The sequence below is a fragment of the Cupressus sempervirens genome, chromosome 10, assembly GCF_028749045.1.
Source record: "Cupressus sempervirens isolate cs-2001-9-10 chromosome 10, ASM2874904v1, whole genome shotgun sequence".
NCBI lineage: Eukaryota > Viridiplantae > Streptophyta > Pinopsida > Cupressales > Cupressaceae > Cupressus > Cupressus sempervirens.
Window position 1 is genome coordinate 444,173,019 of NC_143127.1, and position 25,725 is coordinate 444,198,743.

At 35.3% G+C, this 25,725-nt stretch overlaps 1 protein-coding gene across 3 annotated transcripts in view; it reads left to right on the forward strand.

Annotated features, from left to right (window-relative positions):
- LOC149534628 (glucose-1-phosphate adenylyltransferase large subunit 3, chloroplastic/amyloplastic-like) overlaps positions 1 to 25,725 on the forward strand; it is a 362,597-nt gene that overhangs the window by 70,559 nt on the left and 266,313 nt on the right. For all 3 annotated transcript variants that reach the window (XM_089803934.1, XM_089803935.1, XM_089803933.1), the window contains exon 3: positions 19,351 to 19,464. In XM_089803934.1, the coding sequence (XP_089660060.1) occupies positions 19,351 to 19,464 (114 nt within the window). The remainder of the gene's footprint in view (positions 1 to 19,350; positions 19,465 to 25,725) is intronic.

Below are 25,725 nucleotides of genomic sequence, written 5' to 3' on the forward strand. Positions count from 1 at the left end.
GCTAGAGCTGCGAGTAAGGTGGTCAAGTTGGCTTTTGAAGCCGGGATTACTAAACTCTGGCTTGAGGGGGACTCCAAAAACATTATTAATACCATTAATGGTATTTCCCCTCCCTCGTGGACGATTGCGAACATAATTGCTGAGACTTGCGCCACTCTCACAAAGTTCGATAAGGTCCACGTCACTCATGTTTACAGAGAGGCAAACCCAGTCACTGATTGGTTTGCTAATAAAGGGGTTAACGCCACCAATAATCTGTCCTGGCATGCCGGAAAAGATTTTCCGGCGGAGGCAAAGTTGCTCATCGACCAAGATAATATCTTGGGAAGGACGGCTCAAATCCAATGCAATTATGGATAATAAAGATTGCTTAATAAATGGTAAGTGCCATTATTGGCATCGTGATTTGCACCAGCAAAAGGGGATTCCTCTGTCATTTCGACACGTTCGAAAGGACGATACCATTATTTTCAGAAAGGGGTTTATTCATGGGTATCATAAAAGAAACATCACCATTTTTTCGAATGCAAATAACTTGCACAGATCAGAGTTCATGAGAATTGTGGAAGTTGATCAGGTAAACATGACGGGTGAGAGGAGCAGAAAGGAGCCGGTGGGGGAAGTTCAGAAGTGGAAGAACAAGGCCAAAGTTTGGAGAGAGCTGGAAAAGGGTGGGGTTACTAATTTCTTCGAGAAACTTCATGGCTCGGATCCTGAGATCACTAACAGCATGGTAAATTCGTGGAATAATGGTAAGGTTAAGGTGAACGGGGTCTACTTTCAAATTACTGAGGATGTGGTTGCTGAAGTCACGGGGATTCCGATGGAGGGGCATAAATTTTTCAGAGACAAGAAGATGTCTTCTAATGCTATCAAGGATTTTGTGAAAAACACTGAAGAGTTGAACAAGCTGGGCAAGAAAGAGACGTTTTTTGTAACAGATACTATAAAGAAGCTCTGGAGGTATGTTCTCTACGCTGTCATTGAATATATAACCCTAGACCCCAGGTTTGATAGGGTTAGGACTCACCATTTTGTGATTCTGAATCATTTTCGGCATGGTAGTAAGATCTCCTTCCCGTATTATCTTTTTAACTTGATGAACAAGGCCATTTCTAGTTTTAAAAAGAAAGCTACCGTCAACCCGGCTCTGCATGAGGGTCTTCTGCTTCTGATTCATGAGCATTTCCACGCTCAAACCATAAGCAAAAACCCTATCCAGGGGGCGGATGTTGACAAGAGCAGCTCCAGTTTTTCCTCAGATTCCGACGATGTCGAGAGCATCAGCTCTGATGAGGTTTTTGAGCATTCAGGTAAGAAGACTAAAAGCCATAAGAAGGATTACCCCTCTATCAAATTACCCAGCAGAAAGAGCCCTAGAGGTCATACCCCAGCTAAAATTGGCTCTGCTAAGGAGGAGGAGGATATGGATACTGATGATTCTGACAAGGTTTCGAAGGAGGAGCTAGATGAGGAGAAACTGAGAAAAAGACAGAAGAGGGAAGGAGAGAGCATGGAGCGCTATAGCAATCAGGGAAAGGATTCTCTGCCCATTCCCCTCTCCCCTATACATCCTCAGCCTCCTTTGGAGGAAAATGACAACTCTGGACAGATTGAGGGGGAAGTGCAAGTTAATAACAGAAGGAAGGCTTGGAAGAATTTCAATGTGAGAACGACCACTATGGGAATTTACAGAGAGGTGATGAACCCCCAACTCCTGGTGGACGACCTCGAGAAGCCTAGACTCAATGAGCTAATTGACCCGGCTATGGTGGCTATTTCTGATAATGCAAGAGAAACGGGCATGAATCTGTTGAACAATGCCCACAATAGCATGATCGACAACTTCAGATCTATTAAATGGCTTTTCCATGAGCTTGAGGATGTCAGAGATAGGGTTTTCCAAATGGAAAAAATCAAGAGCAAGACTGGTGCTGAAAGCCAAGGCGACCGGAACAGCTGGGAGACTCTGATGGAGAGGAGAGTAAAAAATATTGAGAACTACAATCACAATCTGGCTAGTCAAATGATCTCCCTCCTTGCTTCGATCAACGACAACATCCTCTCTCTCTTGGATAATCTCAAAGACAGGAACCAGATGGAGGAAGATGATAAACAGAACAGAGACAAAGATAGGCTGGATGTGGATAAAGCCAAGGACAACACAATGGAGCAGGATTTGACGAACGCCCAGGATCATAAGGTAGAAGAGCAACAAGAGTGCGCCGAAGCTGCCCAGACCATGCTCGAGATGGAGAAGTAGTCTGCTAGGTTTGGTCTCTGTCCTTTGGTTTTTGTTTCTCCTGGCTTTGGCTTTTTGTCTGGTCTCCGTTTTTTCTGGTTGGTTCTCTAGCCTTTTTAATGGGCAGCTGTTTCGGGCTGGACCTTTGGGCTTATTTTCAGCCGTAAGGATTATGATTTGGTTGGGCAATTTTTCGCTTATTTTCAGCCTTTCTTGTTGTTAAACTTATGGGTTTCAGGACCCCTTAAAACCTGTTTACCTTATCAAAAACTTTATATTTGAAATATACAAATATAAATTTTCACATTAATTTAAATTTAAAATTAATATAAATATATTCAAACTACATTTTCTGTGAAAAAATATATTCAATCATCAAATTAATTTTTTATTTTGTGAAAACATTAATATAATACCAAATTCTATTGAATTGACTTATACAATTATGTAATCTAAAAATCAATTGTTAATTGTAAATATATTTGATTAAACAATTTAACAAATAGATATTTAGCTTACATAAAGACACTTGTTATTATAGTTAAATTGTAAATGCTGATGACACCAATAAAAAACAATACTTTGAACTAACCACTCATGTAGCATTGTGAGCGGGAGAAGGTAACTTACACAAAGCACCAGAAAAGTGGAAACACCTATCTCAGAGGCATTAGCAGAATGAAGAGCAAAGATGTTGGAGTTAGGGCTATAAGAAATTCCTTGTAATAGCATACAAGGCAATATTTCATGTTGCAAAGACCTCAAAGAATTTCATTAAAATTATCTTCTAATTTTCTATGCTATAAAGAGTTAGCCACTCCGTGAATACAACAACACATCCATCTCGTGGATTTGAACTATCCATAGATTGAAGAGACCACCAATTTTGGTGCTTTGTAGCATGAAAGCATTCCAAGTAATAGAAAATTAATATATCAAAAAATTTCTTAATGCAAATCACAAACAATCTACAAGTTCAATGAATATAAATTTTAAATTCTCTTTACAAAGATTGTACACAGCCTACATATTTCATGATCAGAGTTCTTGAATCTGGTTAGCAAAAATTGTAGTCTAAAATTTATTGAGTATGAAAATCCATTTTTTTACTTAGGCTGATTAGAGTATCAAGTGTCAAGGCTTGGACGGTGCTATTGTAGATGTCAATCTTTGTTTACATGCTTGGAAATTTAAAAGATGGACTATGCCATTCGACAGCTCCAAAGCCAAAAGCCACTACTTTTTCGGCGCTTTTCTTTCTTGTGCAAAGTAAAGGCTTGGAATAGGGTGTCATAATCCTAAAAGGTGCGAGGGATAGAGAGTTTTTATGATCAAATGTTTCAAAGGTGAAGACACATATGGTCAATGAATAAGTATAGACAATGCTATGGAAGCCGTTTGATCGAATTGCCCCCAACACTGTACATTCACTCATACAATGGAAAGATTGCCCATGTTCTTCATCGTCACACAGAAGGGCAACCTTGTTGACCTTCTCTTCTCAGTTTTATGTTCTAGAATAAACTAGATTTTTGTAAGCTCCCACCGACATGTTGGAAGAAGTGGAGAATTCTAAAACTTACAAACATTTGAGATATTTATTTTTCTAATTTTGTGTATCAAAAATTGAATTTTATACTTGAAAAATTTGTTACGAGCCAATTAGAAAACTACAATTACAATAGAAAATTAATTAAAAAATAAATAGATTTTTAAATTTTAGTAGCTCCCCAGTTTCAAATATAGAAATTAATTGTGAGAAGCCTTGGGGAACATTAGTTCCTTGGACTCACAAATCTACTGACAAAAACATCAATCTATCCTCTCATGCATCTGATTGTTCTTTTTTTAGTCTCAGCAACATTTAATATGCACAACTTGAACTTAACCACTACACCAAATAGGCAACGTCTATACAGCTACGAAAATGCACTTCCTTACGAAGGAGAGGACTTAGAATTTTTTTTGAAAAGTTAGAAAAAGCAATGTAAAGGAAGTGCATTTTCGTGGCTGTATAGCCACGGGCCACCAAATATCTTTTAATAAGTCTAGTTACATAGAGGTCGTCATTTGTTGGTAGCAAAACATTGGCAAGAATGAATTAGATTTGCTAATCTTCACCACCCCATGCTTATCACACCTCGGTACTAGGTTACTTTTTCTTGTGTAAAATTTGATGGAACTGACTCCATTATAAATTTTGTTCACTCATTGTGGGTTATTAGTCCCTACCTTATTAGTTCCTGCCTTATTTAAGGCAGGGAACTAATGTTTTCCTTAGTTCACCCGCATTAGTTTTTATGAGTGAATCTAAGTGCAACAAGCTAAAGATTCAAAAGATATATTTTTATAATTAATTGTCGGAGACAAATTCTGATTTTCTCATTGGTCAAGGCCTAATTTGCTGGTAGTTAATTCAATTTTTTAAATTAGAAAAAGCAGAAAAAAGAAAGCAATAAGATTGAATTTATTATATGTCGGACACTTCAACTACGTGTCAGAAAGCATGTCAGAAGCAGAGCACACAGACAAAAGGAAGAACCAAGAGGGAATTGGAAGATTTGGAAGATTATGCCTAATACATATTAAAGAACATATCAACTTCAATTCATTACTGCCCTAGTTTGAGTGTGGTTAGGATAGTGCAAGTTTCAAGGTACCTACAATCCGAGTTGATTTTGGTTATAATAATGATAATTATTTGCATGCTAATTTAAAAAAAAAAAAATTCAAAGAAGTATGGTATTATGAGTTCATCCATGAGTCGATGAGCTAAAATTGCCTTTATAGATAAAATTATCCCTCTGTAATTTTTTTTGTTATAAAAATATAAAGATTTCAGTCTTATATTAAGAATTGGGTTTTTTTTAAGTGTTTGAATTTTTGTAAGAGGATTTAAGTTACTTATGCCTATTGGTGGTTAAAACAAATTGACTTTACTATGATTAAAATGAGTGGAGTTTTTATTTATAAATTTAATTTAAAAAAATAATTTTGTTTTTCTTTCTTTCAAAGATCTATGTCTATTTTATTTATTTATTTTTAATTATATTTAATTTCATTAATTATTAAAATTATTTAATAATAAGATATCAATGAACATGTAAAAAATAATGAAACTATAAGACAAATAAAAGATTAAAATGAACTATAATCACATATACTTAGTTGACTCACTGCTTAATTATGTAAGCTTATGATAAGTGTTAGATATAGGGTTCAAGTTAAAATTTACATTTTATTTTTTTGGACAAAGATATATAAAAAAATAATTTTAATGTATATAATGTGAAAAATAATTATAACTTTGAATATTAAATAGAAAGATAATAGTAATTTTCTAATATACATGATTTGTAAACATATGTGTAAACATAAACTTTCATTCATTTTATTACTTTCAAACCCTCACTTAAGGTGAGGACTCTAGCTCAAGGAGAGCTCTTGTTTCTTTTATCCAATCTAAATCCGGATAGGGCTCCACATAGCTGGTCTGAATGTGCATTTAATCTCACTCTATCCGATTTGTTTCATATATTCCAGTTCCATTTCCTTCCATTTAACCCTAGAACTAATATAGTTTAATATTCTATTGACATAATGATTGTTTTTAAATTTTGGATTGTGTACGTGAATTGAATTGATATTGACATAATGATTGTTTATTATTATTATTTTAATTTTATGAATAGTCTTTTTCTATTAATAATTAATATACTAAGAATACAATTCACAAAAAAAGACCTGGGGATACAAGATCACCCCGCAAGAGTTCAAACGACCGAAGCCGGAATCAAACATTATTCATATAAAAATAAACATATAAAGCAATCTCAAGCAGTGCCTGCTGAGGGTGGGGGCTCATCACAATCATGGAAACCCCAATCAGCTTTGGGATTGGGGGGCGGACTAGGAATAGTTCAACCGTCATCAATAGTAGCAACAGTGGCTTGGTCAACATCTTTTAACTCTGGTCGCAAAGGCGAAATTGCTAGGTCCAGGCGAGGCCATTTCTCAGAGAGTGCCCGCTGAGCACCAGTAGGAGTCGAGGACCAACCAGTGCCACCACGGGGCGGAGAAGCTGAATGATGCCTCCATCCACCATTGCCACCACTGGGAGAGCGATGGCAGGAAGCTTGGGAGCTCGGGGTGTGCGAGTGGTAGCTTGATGAGTGGCACCGTGGATGGCGGCCTTGAGGCGTCGAGGTATCAGCGAAGGCATCTAGAGGAACTCTAGCAACAGTGCAAGGGGCATTGCCCCAGTGGTTCAGTAGCTCTTGTAGGTGAGCCACCCCCAAGGCCACTTTGTTAGTGTGAACTTGTGCGTTAATGTACATAGCAATATTAGTATCAAGAAAACTGTGAGTGAAAAGAACAAAATTTTTATCTTTCCACAGAGTGAACAAAATCTTCATCCTAAAGGTATGCCAAATATGAGTAAATTTCCAAAGGATTCTAGGGGAATCACCCAAGATAACCATGTGCCAAGAAAAGGGTTCAGGCCTGAATGGCTTAAAGAAGTCATGAATCCAGTGCCAGTAATTTTGAGCACGTCCACAAAACCAAATTTTTTAATTTTTTATTGTGTATGTGAATTGATATTGTTAAGCTACTATTAAAAATCTACAAGCGTAAAAATTTAATGAGGGGAACTAGTCTCTTGTTTTGAGTATAATCCTTCTCTGTTATATCGATGTCCGACTACTTTTCATCCGTGATCGATAACCTATGTCCATTCTTCATTGACAATCTGCTGTCGATTCGACATTTATCCATCATTAGGCGTGAGCAGAATTTCGGGAGCCTATGCAGATGCGAATTTGAACCTGACCCAAAATTTAACTACATTTAAAACTAGTATTGGCGTGTGATCGGTATCAAATTTTTTTTATCACTAATCTGGTTGCGATCTACTTTTGGACGCGACATGACTGTTTGATGCGGTTGCGATGATTCAAACCATCTATAAGAAAATTTGGATTAGTATAAGGAAACCAAACCTTCAGAATACGACCATTGATATGAAATTAATAGCATAAAAATAATTGACATAGCCTAAAATTTGCATTGCCTTTGGCAATACGTGCAACATTGATCTAGTCTTAGAATTAGAACCAGAAGGAACAGCTTTCATTGTTTAGCAGATTTCAACTAGAAACTTTAGAAAAAATGGAGGAACTCAAGGTTACAATGGATTTTAGAGTGGCAGTGCATAGGCTTTATGAGCAGGTCAGAGGAAAAATCGAAACCAAAGAAGGCGAGTCAAAATATATCTGAACAATATTAGAGTAAAACAAAGATGTCCATTCTTCTCCCCTCTATATGGCGTCCAAATTGATAAACTTAAAGAACGGCTAATCAAAACTATTGTTGAGGGCATCCAACAAGCTGAGTATGTGACGAAGCTACCTCTTTGTGCGGATGATCTCATTCCAATTGCAAAAACTGCCCATGGTTTCAACGAACATCTGAAAACTTTAGAGATCTTTTTCCAAGAGGTCGTGATGCAGGTGAACACAAGCAAGACTAATGTCATTTTTTTATCTTTAAAGAAGAAGCAGTGGTTTAATTTTATCTTTGAAGGAAGCTTGTTAGGGATTGTGGTGGATTAATAGTACTTTGGGAATTGATTTTTACAATAGGCTTAGTTAGGAGACTCATAGAACAAAATAATATGAGGGGACTAGAGAGCTTTTTTCTCAGCTGCGAAAGAGGTGTCAATAAGCAGAGTTATGGGATCGGAAAATCAAGAAAACTCTTTTTGGCCAGGTAGGTCAGTATTCTGAAGTTGTGAGGTTTGGAGAACAATGTATCAAATCAATGATCTCTTATGAGATTGTTTTAGCCAAAGTAGGAATATTTTTGGTGGAGACTATAGTGATAGTCCGTTTGTTAAGCTATCTAATCCGGTTGAAAACATGGACAAACACTGCTGACACAAAATAGTTTTTGAGAAGCTAGATTGTACAAAGAATAGTTGGATGAAGCAAATTAACCAGTGAATGAGCAATAAAATCCATATAAATCTGGATACAAATCTGGAAATGCATTATGTTGCTAACAAAATTCCCTTTCCAGATGAAAATCACCTTTTACTTGATGGAAATTTTGCACCTTTCTGCACTTTTTCTTTTCTTATTCTTATTTTTATTCTGGAATGGCACTAGAATCTAGGAGTTGATCTTGCTGTTTATTTAATATTTGCTTTGATTTGAGTTCATTCAAACTTCTGATCTGGAAATTCACATTTAAATGTTGTCATAATTATGATTTGAATTGTCATCTTCTTGCTGGAAAACTGCCTTTGATTCTTCAATCTGTCTTTGATTATAGATTTCTGCTCAATGCCGCTAGGTTATTCAACGAATTTGCCCTTGATTACTTGAAAATGTAATTACATTGCCCCACAAACTTGCACCTTCAGATCTGCTCTTAAATTTCACCATTCAATTTTGATTTTTTCTTTGAATTTGATTTGAGTGAAGTTTCAAGTGACCTCCTTCAACTTATATCATGCTCAACTTGCTTGATGAAGGGGTGCAACCAGTTGGGTTAAAAAGGGTTGACGCTGACCTCATTCAAATTTTAATTTTGTTTGCAAATGGATCGAGGCAGGCAACCTAGCTCCAAACAATTTTTGTTCACTTTTGCACTTTTGATTTTTCCTCAATCTTTTCATGTATTCTCCTTTGGGCATGATTTTGCATTTTAGGTGGAAGTGTTTGAGCGGCTTTTCAATTCTTAGGCGGAACTGGTAGTGCAAGAAGGCCAGGTTTGAGAGTTTTAGGAGGAAATGTGACTTGAAGTCAGGTGCAATTTCGCCTTTTAGGTGGAAATGAGACTTGGACTGGGCACATTTGTGGCTTTTAGGTCGAAATGTCTACGATTTTGCATTTTCCACTTGAAAGTCCCTTGAATTCTTTGTATTTTTTTAAGCAAGGATTTTCTCAAAGTTTGCAATTTCTACTTATCATTTTTATGTAGCACTCTTTCATTTTTTCAAGCATTAAACCCAAAACATTTCCACTTTTCCATTTTACAATTTAATGCAACACATCACCTTGACAACATTTTGACAACCTTTTCACAGCTTTGATGACATTTCACTACACTTAGACCAATTTTATACTTAGTGAGATCTTTATAACTTCACTTTCCTTTCCAAGCCATCTATAATTCTTCAGCTCCACACTCAGCATTTTATTTCAAAATATTGATTATTCATTTTTTTCTCATTACAATTTCACAATTTTGCTCTTCAGTTTTTTCAAAATATTTTAGAGTTTTTATGTTTGGTGTTGTTGCCATTGACAAGAGGAGATTGGCTAGCTAAGAGGTGCAGTAAAATATGCCAATGTATTTGGTTGGCATTGGTGGCAACACAATCATAGTATAGGGTTACAGTGATCGGTGAGACAAGGCAAATGATCAGTGTACAAAAAGATAAATGTCATGACCGGTGTTAAGGTGAAGTAAAAGTAAAGAGGAATATGTTGGCAATGATTATGAGGAAGTACTAATAAAGTGAAATGATCATAGGAGACTATGATGTCTTAAAAGATTAAGTTTATGATAGCATCTTGTAGAGATGAGAGATGAGCAATAATCTAGGTGTCAGAAGATGATTGGGTAATATGTTCTTAAGTTACCTATGACAAAATGTTGATTAGATGATTGATGTGATTGAAGACAAAGGAATGATGATGTGTCTTAATCAGCTGGAAAAATGATGACTAACAGTCGGAAGATAGATGCAAGAATGGTGAGAGGATTCGAAATGAAGCTTGTGCAGGTCAAACATGTTTTGATTGTTCTAGGGAATTGCACAAGAAGACTTAATTGTGATCAAGGTGGTGAGTGAAAACATGTTAGGTGCATAGAGAGAAGGTATGGGCATGAGAAGTTTGTAATTCAAATGAATAGTCAAGATTGTTGAAGTTGATGAAAGATCAACCCCATAGCTCCCAAGAATCACTTGCATGCAAACACCAGTTATAGAAGAGGAAAGCAAAAGCCATGGTGGTAGGAATTGCCAAATCCATAGATAAAACATTCTTGACGAGCAAGAAATAGGTTGCTATTATCAACAATGAATTAATCTCAGTTCTCAATTCTCAGTAAATGTTTACAATGAGAGATCGTCCTTATAAAGGAGATCGAAACCCTAAAAAGGTCTAACCTAGGTTGCATCAAAATAATTAATAAAAGAATTAATTATTAGATGCTTAAAATTTAGCTTAAGCAACTAGAGTTAATTAGGAAATATCTAATTACTCTAACACTCCCCCTTAAGATAAACTTAGGAAGTAGCTAAAAACCTAGAAATTACTATTGAAATTAGAATTGGGTCTCGACAACAAAGCCTGATGAGGTACCCAAGCACAACCAAATCTCTATAAAGAAAAGAAATAGAGAAAACCGCATGGGAAAAACCCTACTCCAAAAAGAGATAGAAAACATGCTGAAAGAAACTAGTGAAGGATTGAAGAAGCCTCCAAACTAGGAAATGTCCTAGAGGATAGGAACAAAAGATGATCATGAAGAACATCAGTGAAGCATGTAGAAGCTGCAAAGCTCTATCAAAAGTAACTGCTAATCTGAAGAACCTCCATTGAAATAGAACCTAACCAAGTAGATAAGGCTGTAATTAGCATCGAATCAGGAGGCACACGAAGGCAAACAACTAAACTCAAAGATGTAGATGACATGTAACACCAAAGCTTGAAGAGCTAATCAATCAAACCAAGGAAGCATGAGAAACAATAGAAGAACCCCCCCTAATGTAGACAAGGGTGAGGTGACAGGCAACTGGAAAAGTGGGCCAAAAGAACTGCATGTCAAGGAGCCACGATCAAGATGCACAAAAGAATACATATGTGTGTATTGAGGTGATCATGAGGCTAATGTAATGGAAGGGACACTCACTGGACAAAGGAAGATGGAAAACAAAGGAAAACATCAACCCACTCATGACACTTTAATCATAGTAGTGCATGTACAATAAGGCACAAGATATAGATCCTAAGAATACAATAATTTGCATGAGTGTCCTCAGATGACACTACTCAAATCAAAAAGAAAAACAAGACAAAACAACTGAAATGAAAATACAGATGCAGTATGACACTTTATCTTAGTGCGTTGCAAGAATGCATACACAGATGTCTAAATAGACCAGAAGAGACATAAGACTAATACAATAGATAGTACAAGTCATGACGAATCATTTGAAGCAACACAATCGAATCTCGAACCTGAAACAACCAAGTTATCCACCAGAATGCAAAAATGCAGAAGACTGAATAGAATGTGTCTAGAGCAGAATTTGGAAAAACAACTAGCACCATTGGAAAGAGCTCGAAAAGAGTTTTCCAATGATATAAAGAATTCCCAAATTGGAGATTGGATGCTCAAGATATGCCTCCTAGAGTGCAAAACTGAACTCCTAACTTTGATAGCAAAAAAAGCTATCCAAACAGCATCAAAACTGAAAACTAACTATACCACTGTGACGAGCTCGAAATCAACTTTCTGACGATATCTCATTTGCAAAAAATGGAGTTCGTATGCTCGAGATATGAGCAAAAAAATGAAGGTGGTCCAAATAGAGGTCGAGAAGGTGACAAGAAATGTTGATGCTATGCTTTCATGGTGCTGATGTCAGCAAGTGACAAACCCATATTAGACGGTCAAATGGCCGTCGAGGCAAAATAAATGTCATAAAAATGACCCCTATTAGAAAAAAAGTAAAAAAAATCTGATCGCCGGAACAAAACAAGATATCGAAAACATGAAACTATCGCTAGATCAAAGGGCCGGTGCCGAATTAAAAATCGATGGCAAAAAAATCATGTAGTAATATCATACATGATTTCCAATGCTTGAGTGCAAGTCGGAAGTTAGAGTGAGGGAGATGTAGATAATTCCCAAAGAATGCCACGTAGCTTGGGTTGAAAGGCATAGGCGGGTTCACAAAGAAGTGTTGTGCTCAAGGAAAAGGTGCCAAACTACTCACGCAAAACCAAATTGTAGTGAAACACACTCACAAAAAAAGTCTCCTCCCTTCACCAAATAAGCTAGAAGAAGATGAAGAAGACACAAGAAGACTACTCATCTCCCAATAAGAAGACATGCCTCCCTATGCGGCTACATCCACAAACAAGTTCACATCTGCTCACAATTGTAGGAGACCGCCAATAGTTTGAAGGGCCCGAGGCGAGGCCTTTGAAGAAAAACCTCAGACCATGAAATATGGTATGTCACCTGCCGGCCAACCCTTATATGTCATTGTTTGATGAGCACATGAGCATGATGGATTTGACTTGACTATCCTAGACTTGAACACAAGGGTCTAGAGCCGACACTCAAGGAAGTTCTCAACTGTCAGTGCCAAAACACAGTCAAGCTTGTTTTGACTCTCATCAAGGAGTTCATACCTATTCATGCAACGAAGCAAAACCTCACCCTCAAATATTTGGTGAGAAATACTTTCATCAAGAGTAAGAAGCATTCTTGTTGCATCACGAATACGGCTCAGGACATGCTGAACCCTCCAATGAATTGGCATGTGGATGCAAAAATCCGAACAGTCAATCATGTCTTGCCTTTGGTCTGCTAGTGTGCCCAAAACTGGAATTATTTTGAGCTTTGACTGGCAGAAAAAGTGACATACACTCCAAAAAAATTCCAAAAGGTCTACAACAAGTTTTGCAATTCGACCAAAGATGCCTTGGAAATAAGGGTAATCACCTTCATTTGGCATTGTTGCAGAAGCATAGAGTGCGATGGTTGTAGGTACAAAGACAATCATTTCCCCCAAACACCAAAATCCGCCTTGGAAATAGGCCATCATGCATGAAATCTGCAAGGCCCAACACAAATCACCAAAGATGTCGCCAAATCTGCTGATGTGTGTGGATTAATGGCATATGATGAGAGGTCTATGCAGCTCGAGGTGGGGCTTTCTCAAAAGTTGCTTTCAATTTGTGAATAGTGCAACTGGTGCAAATTCTGCACATTCTAGTCTTCTAGAAAAAAAAGGACATAGATCCAACAAATTGCGGGTAAATGGAGTGGAGAAGGAGATCAGCGCCAAAACAACATATGACCTCCAAAAACCACGCACACAAATCTGAAAAACCAATTGGCCATCAAAAGTTCAATCTCTGTCGATGTGGTTGGTGGGCCCGTCAATGGCTGCTATGAATAAAAAATCACAGGCAAGATCTCCAAGGTTGCGCATTTCACAATAACTCAACTTGAAGACTATATTTATGTTGACCTGTGCAAGCAAGGACAATGGACCCACGACTTTGAATCTCTTGTTCATTTCAATCCGTCAGAATGTCATGGCAGGGGTGTGTAGATGACTACTTGATGTGCAATCTGAGGTGGGCTAATCGTCTATTTGCAACTATGATCATCGGCCATGATGTGCATGTTGGGCTCAGAGCGATACATGCTTAGCGATCAAGCCCAAGGAGGTGAGTGGAATTATGAATGAACATCACGTCCACCAAAGAACGCCTCCAAACAATAAAATTTCAAGCACCTCCAGCACACAAATTTTCTGCTATCTGTGAAGACCAAGAGTGGTGATGCATCCCAAGAGACTCTTAATGATGTTTTTTTAATAAAAAATATTTATCCATCCATGCAAAGCACATTGATTTATTTACAAAAAAAGTAACTAGTGCTTAATAAAGCGCTTTTTACAAGAATTATTGTAAAAAATTTGATAATAATTTTTGAAAGAAAAAATTAAAACATTGTCGCCTTGTTTTGTGTGCTCGAGCCAAAACGGCGTGGGTGCAAAATTTTTTTGCCTTAGATTTCAAAAGTGTCCAGACTGAACGTATTTTATATGGAAATGGGGATTTCGATCATTTTGAGCTCAATGGTGATGTCTATTTTTGCTCAAAGTGCCTCGAAATCAATGACCTCTTAGATCCAATAATATTTAAAAAAACATTGAAAACTTAGATCTAAAAACCGATGCAAAATCTTTCAAGAACAGAACAAGGGCATGAAGATCTAGAGCTCTGATACCATGTTGAAGTTGATGAAAGATCAACCCCATAGCTCCCAAAAATCACCTACATGCAAACACCTATTACAAAAGAGAGAAACAAAAGCTATGGAGGCAGGAATTGCCAGATCCATAGATGAGACATTCTTGATGAGCAAAAAACATGTTGCTATTATCAACAATGAATTAATCTCAGTTCTCAATTCTCAATAAATGTTTGCAATGAGAGATTGTCCTTATAAAGGAGATCGAAACCCTAAAAAGGTTTAACCTAGGTTGCATCAAAATAATTAATAAAAGAATTAATTATTAGATGCCTAAAGTTTAGCTTAAGCAACTAGAGTTAATTAGGAAATATCTAATTACTCTAACAAAGATTAAGTGACGAAAGAATGAGTACTTGTACATTACAACTTGAAAAGAAGAGAAGTGAGTATGAGAAAAAGAGTAGAGTGTGCATGTGATTACAAAAAGTATGATTGAGTTGTGAAGTGGAGATTGAGCAGAGAGAAGCCACAGTATAAGTAGAGAAAAACGGATCTGACAGGCAAGCAATGCTATAGACAAATCATTCAACTTGTTTCTTAACAGTTGCAGTAAGGACAATCCCTTGATTGTGTGGATCTTAACCAATCTCTTTGTGTAAATCCTTTAACAGAATGGACTCTCAAAAGGAGTTCTAAATCCTCTAGTGAGGTAGATACTAGCTAACAAATTTTCTTGTACTCCTAACAGTGTACAAATCAATCTTGAGAGGTTGAACCCCTAGAAAGGGTATTTGTAAGCTCCTAATAGGGCAAACCTCTTTATTGCAATGAAAGGCTTGTGGGTATCATCGCCACCATGGTTTTCACGCTCTAACAAGGGTTTCTATGATACCAAAATAACCGTATATGTGTGTTGTTTTTGTAATTGATTGGTGGATTGACATTGTTTCATTTCAACAATTATTTGATAGCGTTTTTGGAGGTGAAGTTTCAGATAACTAGATCGGTAGATTGAATTACTAGCTTGCCTGTTATACTGATCTCTCCCCTCTTAGTATCCTTTCATACATATAGGTGTTTTGTTTTATCCATGCCCTAAGTCCTAGGTCAAACTCATTAGGTTTTATGGGTTTTTTTTAACAATTCATCAGATGAAACCTAGTGGCATGCATGAGGGTTAGGGAGGGATAGGGAAAACACAAAAGTACACAAATAGCCTATATTCTACATCCAAAGAATGACAGTGAAAGAATTTAACAGTTGGGTACCAAAAAACCATAAAGAATATGAGAGAAATGAAAGGACTAATGTCAAAACCCTAAGGGAAATCTTTGGGTACAATAGACACATGAAAGCAATAAAAGAAAGGAAAAACGAAGAACTCTACCTCAAACACAACATCAAACATCCTTAACATCTCAAAGACAGTACACCATCACCCAATCACCAAATCTTCAGTTGTATTGATAATTAGGGTTTATCAATGATGGGGATTAATTCAAAACTAAGGGCTCAAATTTGTCTTCTAGAAACACTAGGATCCTTTAATTAATATCCTATACCTACTCCCATCAGAGGACAAAGTAGTTGTACATGGCCCTACTAGAAGACAAAAATGACATGTTTCTAAGTGAAAATAGAAGATAAAGGAAAATGTACTATGATTTTTCAATGTTACATCTTATTTGATTTCAAAATTCCCTACTTTCAAAGAAAAACATGTTTTGAATATTTCTATCTGAATATTTTACTATTTTATGTGACACTCTCTAGTTGTACCCTTTGTACCCACATATTTCTTGAACTTGTTCCATGGTTATTATGACATTTGCTTGAGTAGGAAAGTTAAGATGCCCTTGTAGTGTACTTCATTTTGGTGATCTTATAACTTTCATCAATCTTGGGTGTCTTTTATAAACTCACTTTTTTCTTCCTTTGGAGATACCTATCCTACATTAAAAACATCATTTCATTACCTTGCAAGTCTATTAAGCTCGTTTAAATCAATCTCCGTGCCACATCTTATTAAATATGTTTCAATTCTATGGTTGCATCAAAATGATCATAAGAATAAAATATTGTATTTTCATTCTCATAAATATATCTATGGATATCTACATGAGAACACCACAGCCATTATTGATAAACATTTATAGCATTATATATTGACATGATTGAGAACATTGAAATTCAAGTTCACTGTAATCAATATTGTTATAGTCCTTCATTTTCAGATTGTCACAATCAAAGAATCATGACAATGCAATGGATTGGCATGAATGGATCAATAACTTGGTATTGCATAGGAAAATTAGCATCATTTTAGACATTTAGGACTGGCCTTAACTCACAATAATGGAATTGTTAATGTTGTAGCTTCAGTCCAATTGATTTAACCATGAGATACATTGTCATTATTACTAGTTAATCATTCTGATTAGTAATTATTAGACAATTAATGTATACATACATTTTACACACACACACACATATATAAATAATCATAATATAATTAATATTTGTCTAATAATTACTAATCATAAATAATGAAACAGTATGCCTTAATGAATAGACATGTCTGTCTCTCCTTGTCTCATCTGCAATATAAATTCAAGAGAGATCGCTGCTTTTGGAACACATAGAAATCACAAGTACTGCTATTACATTTTCAGTGATAATACCTTAACATGGTATCAGAACAGGCAACTCCTAGACCTATTAATACTGAGACATGTGCAATGATAACAAATATATGCAGACATGATATCATACAATATTGAGATCACAGTGTATATATCGCGAAAGGCAATTCATATACAACATGAGGTATTATTGCAGGATAATATATATATATATATATCCTGCACAAGCAATTATCATAGAGGATAGTACGTTCTATACAATCTGAAATGTCAGAGAGAATATATGCATTTGGTAATATGAAGGGCACGCTTTTATATTCTGGATTAAATATCATTATCGATGCTATGTCTTTGGTGGGCTATGTAATACCTTTGGAAGTAAAGACAAAACACTATCTGAAATATAGTGAAATCCCTGCCAATGTGTAATTGCTGAACTCCTTTTGAAGTATCTTTATTCCATGTCTTAAGGGGTGCACTTTTATATATTAAATCCTCAACATAGTCTAAATGCTGACATTCTCTTTGATGTATTTTATCTAAAAATACTAAGTGTTTAAGGTGATAAATTATTGTTATGAGGGAATCCATAACTATCCAAAATATCCTTATTTCATAATTAGCCACATTTCTCTTCCATTTTACTCAATTGTTCCATGACTTAGTTGATTGAAATGATCCTTCCAAATTCACAAAGTCATGGCAATTCTATTCATTCCGTTGAAGGTTCTGATAACCTCCTCGAAAACCCATTGAAACTTTATATCCCCTAACGACTCTCCATCTCCATTATGTCTTTTCAAGCCTAAGCAAGTTTTGAAATGTAGCTGGCCTAATCCATGTGATGAAAGATGCATTCAATTTTTCCTAAATGCAGAGAAAATGCAGAATCTGAACAAAAATATTCCATATGGAGGGAAACGACATAACAAAAACCTAAACTAAAGGTGCAGAAGAGATAAGGGTGCTCCTTGTCTATGATGGGGCATGTGGGCAAGGCATTATAGTTAGAAGACATGCTCAATTACAAGATACACATAATAGCTAAACTGTATATGTCAATTATATTGAATATAATTCCTGATTTATGAGTAATTTCTAAGAGACAGCAATATTATCATTCACCAATAATCATATAAAATTCGCGTACACTAAAATTAACTGAGCATGAAAGTATCAAGATAAATTATTACTACAACAACAAACATGGAAATATCGAAATAGAAACCCCAAATCTTACTTTTATATCTGATAGCTAATGTGATCAGCAACAATATATGCAATATCAGCGACAAACCCTCTTGAATTATCCATCTTAAGTTTGGAGTGGCCTAAAAATGTCTTTCAATAAGCAAATAAATATACATCTAATTTCTTGCAAATATTAATCAATCCAAATCTCCACAAGCTAAAAATTAAATAAATCACCCTAGCAGCTCTTTAGCAAGTTCAAAACGAATATAAATCACTTTAGTGACAGTGTAGCAACCTGAAAATGACTTCAATCTATAAACCCAAGTGTGAACCTTAAATAGAATTGCTACAAATGGAGTCCCAAACCCAATTATGGAGAGCCAAGAGGGTTTTAGTTTTCATCTAATACCAAGGGTTTTGTCTGATCTTCAAAATGGATGGAATAATGAAATGACAAATCAAATGATTTTCTTTGAGCCCAGCTCCTCTCTTTTATGGGTACCTACTTCAGGCCTTCTCTTTCATTTATTTGTATTTTTATTTAGTTTTCCTTCCAAGTGCATGAAATATTTTTAATTACATCTAAAGGCCCTTTTCGAATTATATTGCACTTATTAAATTTGATGTCAGACTTATAGTAATTTAAGTTGCCAATTTGAAAATAAAGTGATTGGACCCTACTTAATTTATTATTTCTTTCAGTTCTAAAAAAATGATCATACTTTAAGCAAGGGTGTTAGCCCCTCTACTACATTTTTTGCTAGCTATATTGAGAACACTAGGAATGTTTATATGGCAAGGGATGCATTAGTATTGACTTGGTTGGGCTCATTTTGATCCTTTTTTTAACAACATTGTTTTCTTTTAAAAAAAATTCCCCAACATCCAACAACCACCTAGTGCTCAACAATTCTATGAGAAGTATGAACTTGCCTTTAATGTGGAGGAAATCAAGATAATAATGATCACAATGAAAAGAGAATCATACCCTCCATTTTTTATGATATCAACACCTAGGCATAGCTTTCAAATTTTTTGGAATATATTTATCATTTAAAATGGAACTATAATGTTGAAAAGAGAACCATTAGTGGTTGGAAAGGTTTTTATGTTTTTAAAATTACATTTAGTAAGAAAAAATTGATTATGATGCATTATGGGAAACTATTGACAAATTTCTTTGGGACTTTTAATTGTTAGCTTAGGATGGTGCCTATATTGTTTTCCAAAACTTATGTGAATCTGTCAAATTCACAGGTAAATACTACAGAGCCAACAAAGGTAGATCCTAGGACAGTTGTATCTGTTATTCTTGGAGGTGGTGCTGGCACCAGACTTTTCCCACTAACGAAGAGAAGAGCCAAACCAGCTGTAAGTTGTACTAGGAAGAAGAAAGTAGAGTAATTATTTTACTCCAATTATAGACATATATGCATACAAACAAGAAATCTAGTTGTACAGGAGTCCTATAATGGCTTTTCCTATTGAGCTTAAATCTTAACCTAAATTGGTTTGATCTTTGTTAGAACTCTAGTAACCTGTGATCGCACTACTGGCAAAACTTTTGATGATTATATGGTAGAATTGGAAACAAACAAAATCTATGGTTCAATGAAGTAACGACATTACTTACAGTTAGAATAAGTGAAAGAAGCTTTAGATTCATCACTTGAAGATGGTAGCAATCTGCAGTGCACAATTTTAACTTGAAGTGCCACATTGCCAAAAGGAGAGTAAATCCACCTTTCAAGGCTGGCTATAAACACTTGACTTACAACTAGAACACAGACTGATAGATGAACCATCAACCTCCTTTAGGATAAGATGCATATGATTTTCTGTATTTATGATTTTCTAAGTGGTAATAATCCTAAAAATTATCTAGAAAAGTCTACAAGTGTCTACTAATTGAAACTACCACGGTTTCAAGGCTGTAACTGCATTAAATTAGAACAAGACCACAGATTGGTAGATGAACCAGGGGTCTTCCTTAAATCTCTATCATAACTTTCATTTGTTATTTTGTATTGTCGAAGTCACAATAAGCATGAAAGTCATGTCCACAAACTTTTTCATATCAATCCAAAATGTAAAAATTCCTGCTGGTTCTAACTTTGAAAAACATCAATTCAGATGTTTGACATTTTGTCTAACACTTTGCAAGCAAGCTTTAATACCACTGTAAGAGCTCTGCTGGCTCACCCTCAATCTATGCCGAAGAATTCTTTTATTTTTATTTTGAAAGTTTATGATTTTTTGTGTTTTTGGAGAATATATGATTTTTTTGTAATTTTCAGATTATACAAATACAATCACTAGGAAGAATTAATGAAAACTACTATAGCTTGCGAATATAATCTTCGATTGCAAATTTTGATGAATGCAATTATTAGAGTCATAAGCGTAAAGACAAAGCAATTACTTAAAGAACCTGCGATGTCTATGGCGTTTGATAAGTTGCAGCAGAAATAGAAGAATTCCCACGCCACATATAAAATTGCAGACTAGTACTTTATACCGCTGCTGTAGGAGATGACACCAAGCAAGAATTGCCTGTCTGTAGCAAAACAATGGCTCCCCAAAAATATTAAACGCGGGTGCCAGAAAACACATGCTAATGTATGTATTCAATCGCTGCCTTTCCTGGTTGATCATAGCTTGTTTAGGAGTCTCTCAGTGACATTTTTCAGCCCAGAATTTACACGTAATTGTCCGTACAAGAGCTTTTCCCAATCAATTCTCAATTGCAGCGACTTAAATGAAGAAACTCAATAAAATACCTTCAAATTCAGAATGATAATATGCAAACCAGAATTTGAAGATTGGTACATGTCAGCACCAATCGATCTCATACACCTTCAGCAGTAAACACAATTCATTGGATCAATTACCAGCTCAAAGTGCAAAGGAGGAACTAGATTTCCTCGAACCTCATGTCCAAATGCTTGGAGAGAAACTCAAACAAAATAAAAAGAAATCAAGGAATGATTGCTTTCTCACAAAGCATTTCTTTTATAACATTTCAATCCAAGAAGACTCTCCTTCACGCCTTTCACTTAAAAGGCTTCATACTTGCACTTTTCACTTAAAAGGCTTAATGCTCACTCTTTTTACTTAAATTATGATTTTGCATTTGGAAGCATATTCAACTTTTAAATATAATAACTCCTTTATAATTCAATGGCTAGAGTTTTCTTGTGCCCACTTTTCACTAAAGAGGCTTCTTCAACACCATCAAATTAGAACATGAAGCTTATAAAGTCATTTATTAAGCTAGACTTAATAAATAACTTTCAATATGCAACTATTTATTAAAGCCCAATAAAATATTGATTGAGTCTGCACTCAGGGTGTCACAACTGTACTGCCAAAAATGGAAACCCTGTGAAAATGATTTTTAAAACTTATATCAGATTGTGATAATACTGATCTAGATATATCAGAATGTAATAATAGTGATCTGAACTTTGGTTTTGCAGGTAATAATAAGTCACTGCAGATATAAATCAGATAACTATCCAATTGAGAGAAGTCTTACTGCGATTTAGTTTTGATGCTTGATCTGATGTTATTGTGGAGAGATAGAACCATGTATTGATTTCAATGATCATATCTCTTGTTTGAATCCTTATTTATATTTGCTCCAAAGGACACAAAATAGACGATCAAGTCTATTCATCATAGGTCTCTTAATGAAGAGCCACAATTATATATAAAGAGCATTATTAAAGGACCTGATCCTAATTGGGTATGATTAGGTTAAACTAATTGCTAGCAAACTTCAATCTGGAATAAGTAATAATCATAACCATGATTTATTTACTTGATCAAACATGATCCAAGAGAATATATAATCTGAATGCTTCAGAATTCATACTTAGTTTGACAAAGATGATTTGGTCAATTGGAAGTATTTTTTGACGATAATGGCAATGCTAATATTAATGTCTATGTATATGTGTGTCTATGCATGTATATTAGTTCACATGGTGAATTGGTATACAATGGCAATGCTAATATTAATGTCTATGTATATGTGTGTCTATGCATGTACATTAGTTCACATGGTGAATTGGTATACATACATGCACACACATATGCATACAGATGCTAGGTCTTGTCCTTGAACTCTGATTGACGCTATCATATCTTTAACACTCCCTCTTAGCTAGGAACTGGTTTAGATATCACCTAACTCATGATATCAAGGAGTATATAGCTCATTAAGTTATGACATTCATGTATCCTAGTCATGGTATGTGCACTGACATCACATCACATGATGTCTACCATAACATATCATGGCACATCTGCATATATTACATCACATAATATCCACTATGATTATCTCATAAGGAACATATTGATACTCAATTAATATCAAATCAGCATGATATCTATCAATAAGTCCAAGAGATATTAACTATCAAAAGATTTCCATGAATATCAAGTCAACATGATATTTATTAAGCATGATATTTATGAAAGAGATCACATTTCCACAATCCATGATAGTTATGGTGCTTAGCTTCTGGTTTAGATTGTGTTGAGATTTTTACCATCAATGTTTCGAATCACATTACATGATCCATCATCAGGCTGAGAGAGCAAGAGATGTAAAACAATGTAAGTTGCAGATTTAGCATAGACTCACAAGATCAAGGGACCAAGAAAAGAGGGATTGCACACACTTGAAAGCTAGGAAAATAATAATAATACAAGTGGGGTAAAAAACTAGACAAGAAAGCACAAGGACCAAAGAAAAACCAAGAACAAGAATAAAAAGAAATGTTAGAAAAGCAATTAATAAATCCTAAGAAAATGCCTGATGAAAAAGGTGGGGAGGGGGGAGAATCAAACACAAGATAAGAGGAAAAACCTAAAAAATATCTAAAAATATGTGCAAGCCAAAAATATCCTATATGTGTGTCTGCATAATAATATAACCATAACATACATGCATGTCAAAAATGTTGTATATTGCACAAACCTATTAGTGACCAAACACCTACGAATATATATATGTATGTATGTATATATACCTATATACATATATATGTATATATATATATAAATATATATGTATATACATACATATTACATACATACATACATACATACATACATATATATATACACACACACACATACACGTAAATATCTATGTGCATATGTGTGTGTCTATATATTCCTACCTATATGTGAATATTAGCATGTATATATACATGTGTATAATTGCATACATACATGTATGTAAATACATATGAGATGTATATGTGTGTTTGTGTGTGCCTATATATATATATATATGCACATATGTATATGCATGCATGCCTCCCAACCATAGAAATACTCTATTGAACATACACATCTATGTGTGATTACGTTCTTGTATAAGTGTGTGAGGATGTGCATGTGTGAAAAGAAGAACAAGGGACCAAAAAAATCAAAAGACCACCACAAAAAGACAAATATGAGTAACATATGTATATATGCGCCTAGACATTGTACAAAGATCAATATGAATAAATAAATGAACCTATCTATATATATGTTATATATATGTACATAAGTATATATGTATATATAGTTGGAAAAAAACAAAAAAAAAACCTATATATGCTTATATATGTGCATATGTATATATATGTATACATATATACATACATATATGCCTATATACATATGTATATATGTATATATATGTGTGTATATTTATATGTATATAAATAAGAGAACAATAAAACTAGAAAAAGGAAACAAAAAATAGGATGGAAACAAAATGAGAGAAAGAACACCAATAGAAGCACCTAGGATGAAAGTGCAACGAAAAGGGAAACAAGTGAGGTGGAAAGTGAGACATGCCTAATTAAGAGGACCCCAAGAGCCGAAGGAGTAAAAGAGCACCATCAAGAAGCAAAACAAAGAGAAAAAAGCACAACGCCCAAATCGAGACGAACACAAACAAGACAAGAAGATCCAAGAGAAGAAAGGAAGAACCACAAAGACACTAACGCTGCTGCCACCCTAGATGAAGAGGAGCACGAACCACCTAAGCAGAAGAGGAGGAGGAGAAATGACAGGGGACAAGAAACACGAAGAGGGAGACCAACCAAGCAAGAAGGAAAGGGAGAGAAAGAGATTAACCATCACAACGAGGGTGTTTGTCCCTTGAGGATAACATAGGATGCCAAGAGGGGTTGAGGATCCAACCATCATCACGATTGAAGTTGACAGGGTGGTTATTAATTTCAATGGCTTCTTTGAGCTTCCTTTTGAAATAGTTGTCCTCATTGGAGATGATTTGTGTGTTCTTCGAACATATGTGATGTTTGGTAGAAAAAGAATGTTCAGCTAATGCCAATATGTAAACCCTATTGTGCCTAATGTTTGCCACATGCTCTTTGATCCGAGTGCGGAAGCATTGTAAAATCGTCACCTTACAATATTGTATACAAGTGTATATCGTCAAAAAGATTGCCATCTTTCAGTAACGTATACAGGAGCCCATATAGTCATAGAGTCACACATATGACAAAATATTTTACACATTAAACACCTTATGTATATATTAGTACAAATAGAGAAAATTTTTGAGATTTAATCTCAATAAATTACATTTCAACCATACCAAGTTTCTTTTTGAAGTACTCCACTTTAATTCAGGAGAGAGGCTTGGTGAGAATGTTAGTTGTTTGATCATTTGTACCAATATATTCAAACTGGATTGGTTTCCTTTTAACCATATCCCTCACATAGTGATAAGGGATCTCTATATGCTTGGATTAGTCATGGAAAACGAGATTCATTGAGAGCTTGATGCAACTTTGATTGTCATAGTGGATAGTAGTAGGTTTCAAGGGTTGACCAAATAATCCCACAATCAACTTTCGAAGCCATATTGCTTCTCTAGCTCCCATGGTGACTGCAATGTATTTTTCTTCAATAGAGCATTGTGCTATGGAAGACTGTTTCCTGCTTATCGAAGAGATCATGGTTGATCCCAAACTAAAACATCTAGACACGCTCTTTCAATCAGTCACACTTTTGGCTTGATTTGAATCTGAGTATCCATGTAAGTCTAGATCAAATTTTTTATATTTGAGCCCTACTGGGTGGATATTTTGCAACCAATAGTTTTGGGTAAAATCCAGTCACAAAATAGGATGATCGGCCACAAGGTGTGAAACAGAGTCTTTGCGACCTTAAAGGGAAGGTTCCCCCTTCTCACTGTTCTTTGGATCAACTCAAGGTAAGCAAGAAGTTGAGAGATTTTGTAAAAGGGTGTTACCAATATTCTTTCCTCTTTAACTTTCAGAAAAGAATCCACTTATTTGCAGATTGAGTAATGGGCAAGGTGAAATCTCTAACTACACTTCTATCTAAAAGTTGAAAATGGTGATACTGATAAACCAACACTAAGTCAAAGGCTAGCTAAAAGTGTACCGATTTGGCTCTAAGTCTGGTCATAATTCTATATGAATAAGCTTTACTAATAGGGCACAAAGACACACAAAGACTTCAAAGAGTAAAGGTATCCTAATTATTTTGTGAATCAAGAAAGAGATATAAGCTACAAACAAAGCTTCTAGTCTATATATCTCTACATTTGCTCCTAGTCAAAGCTCCAAC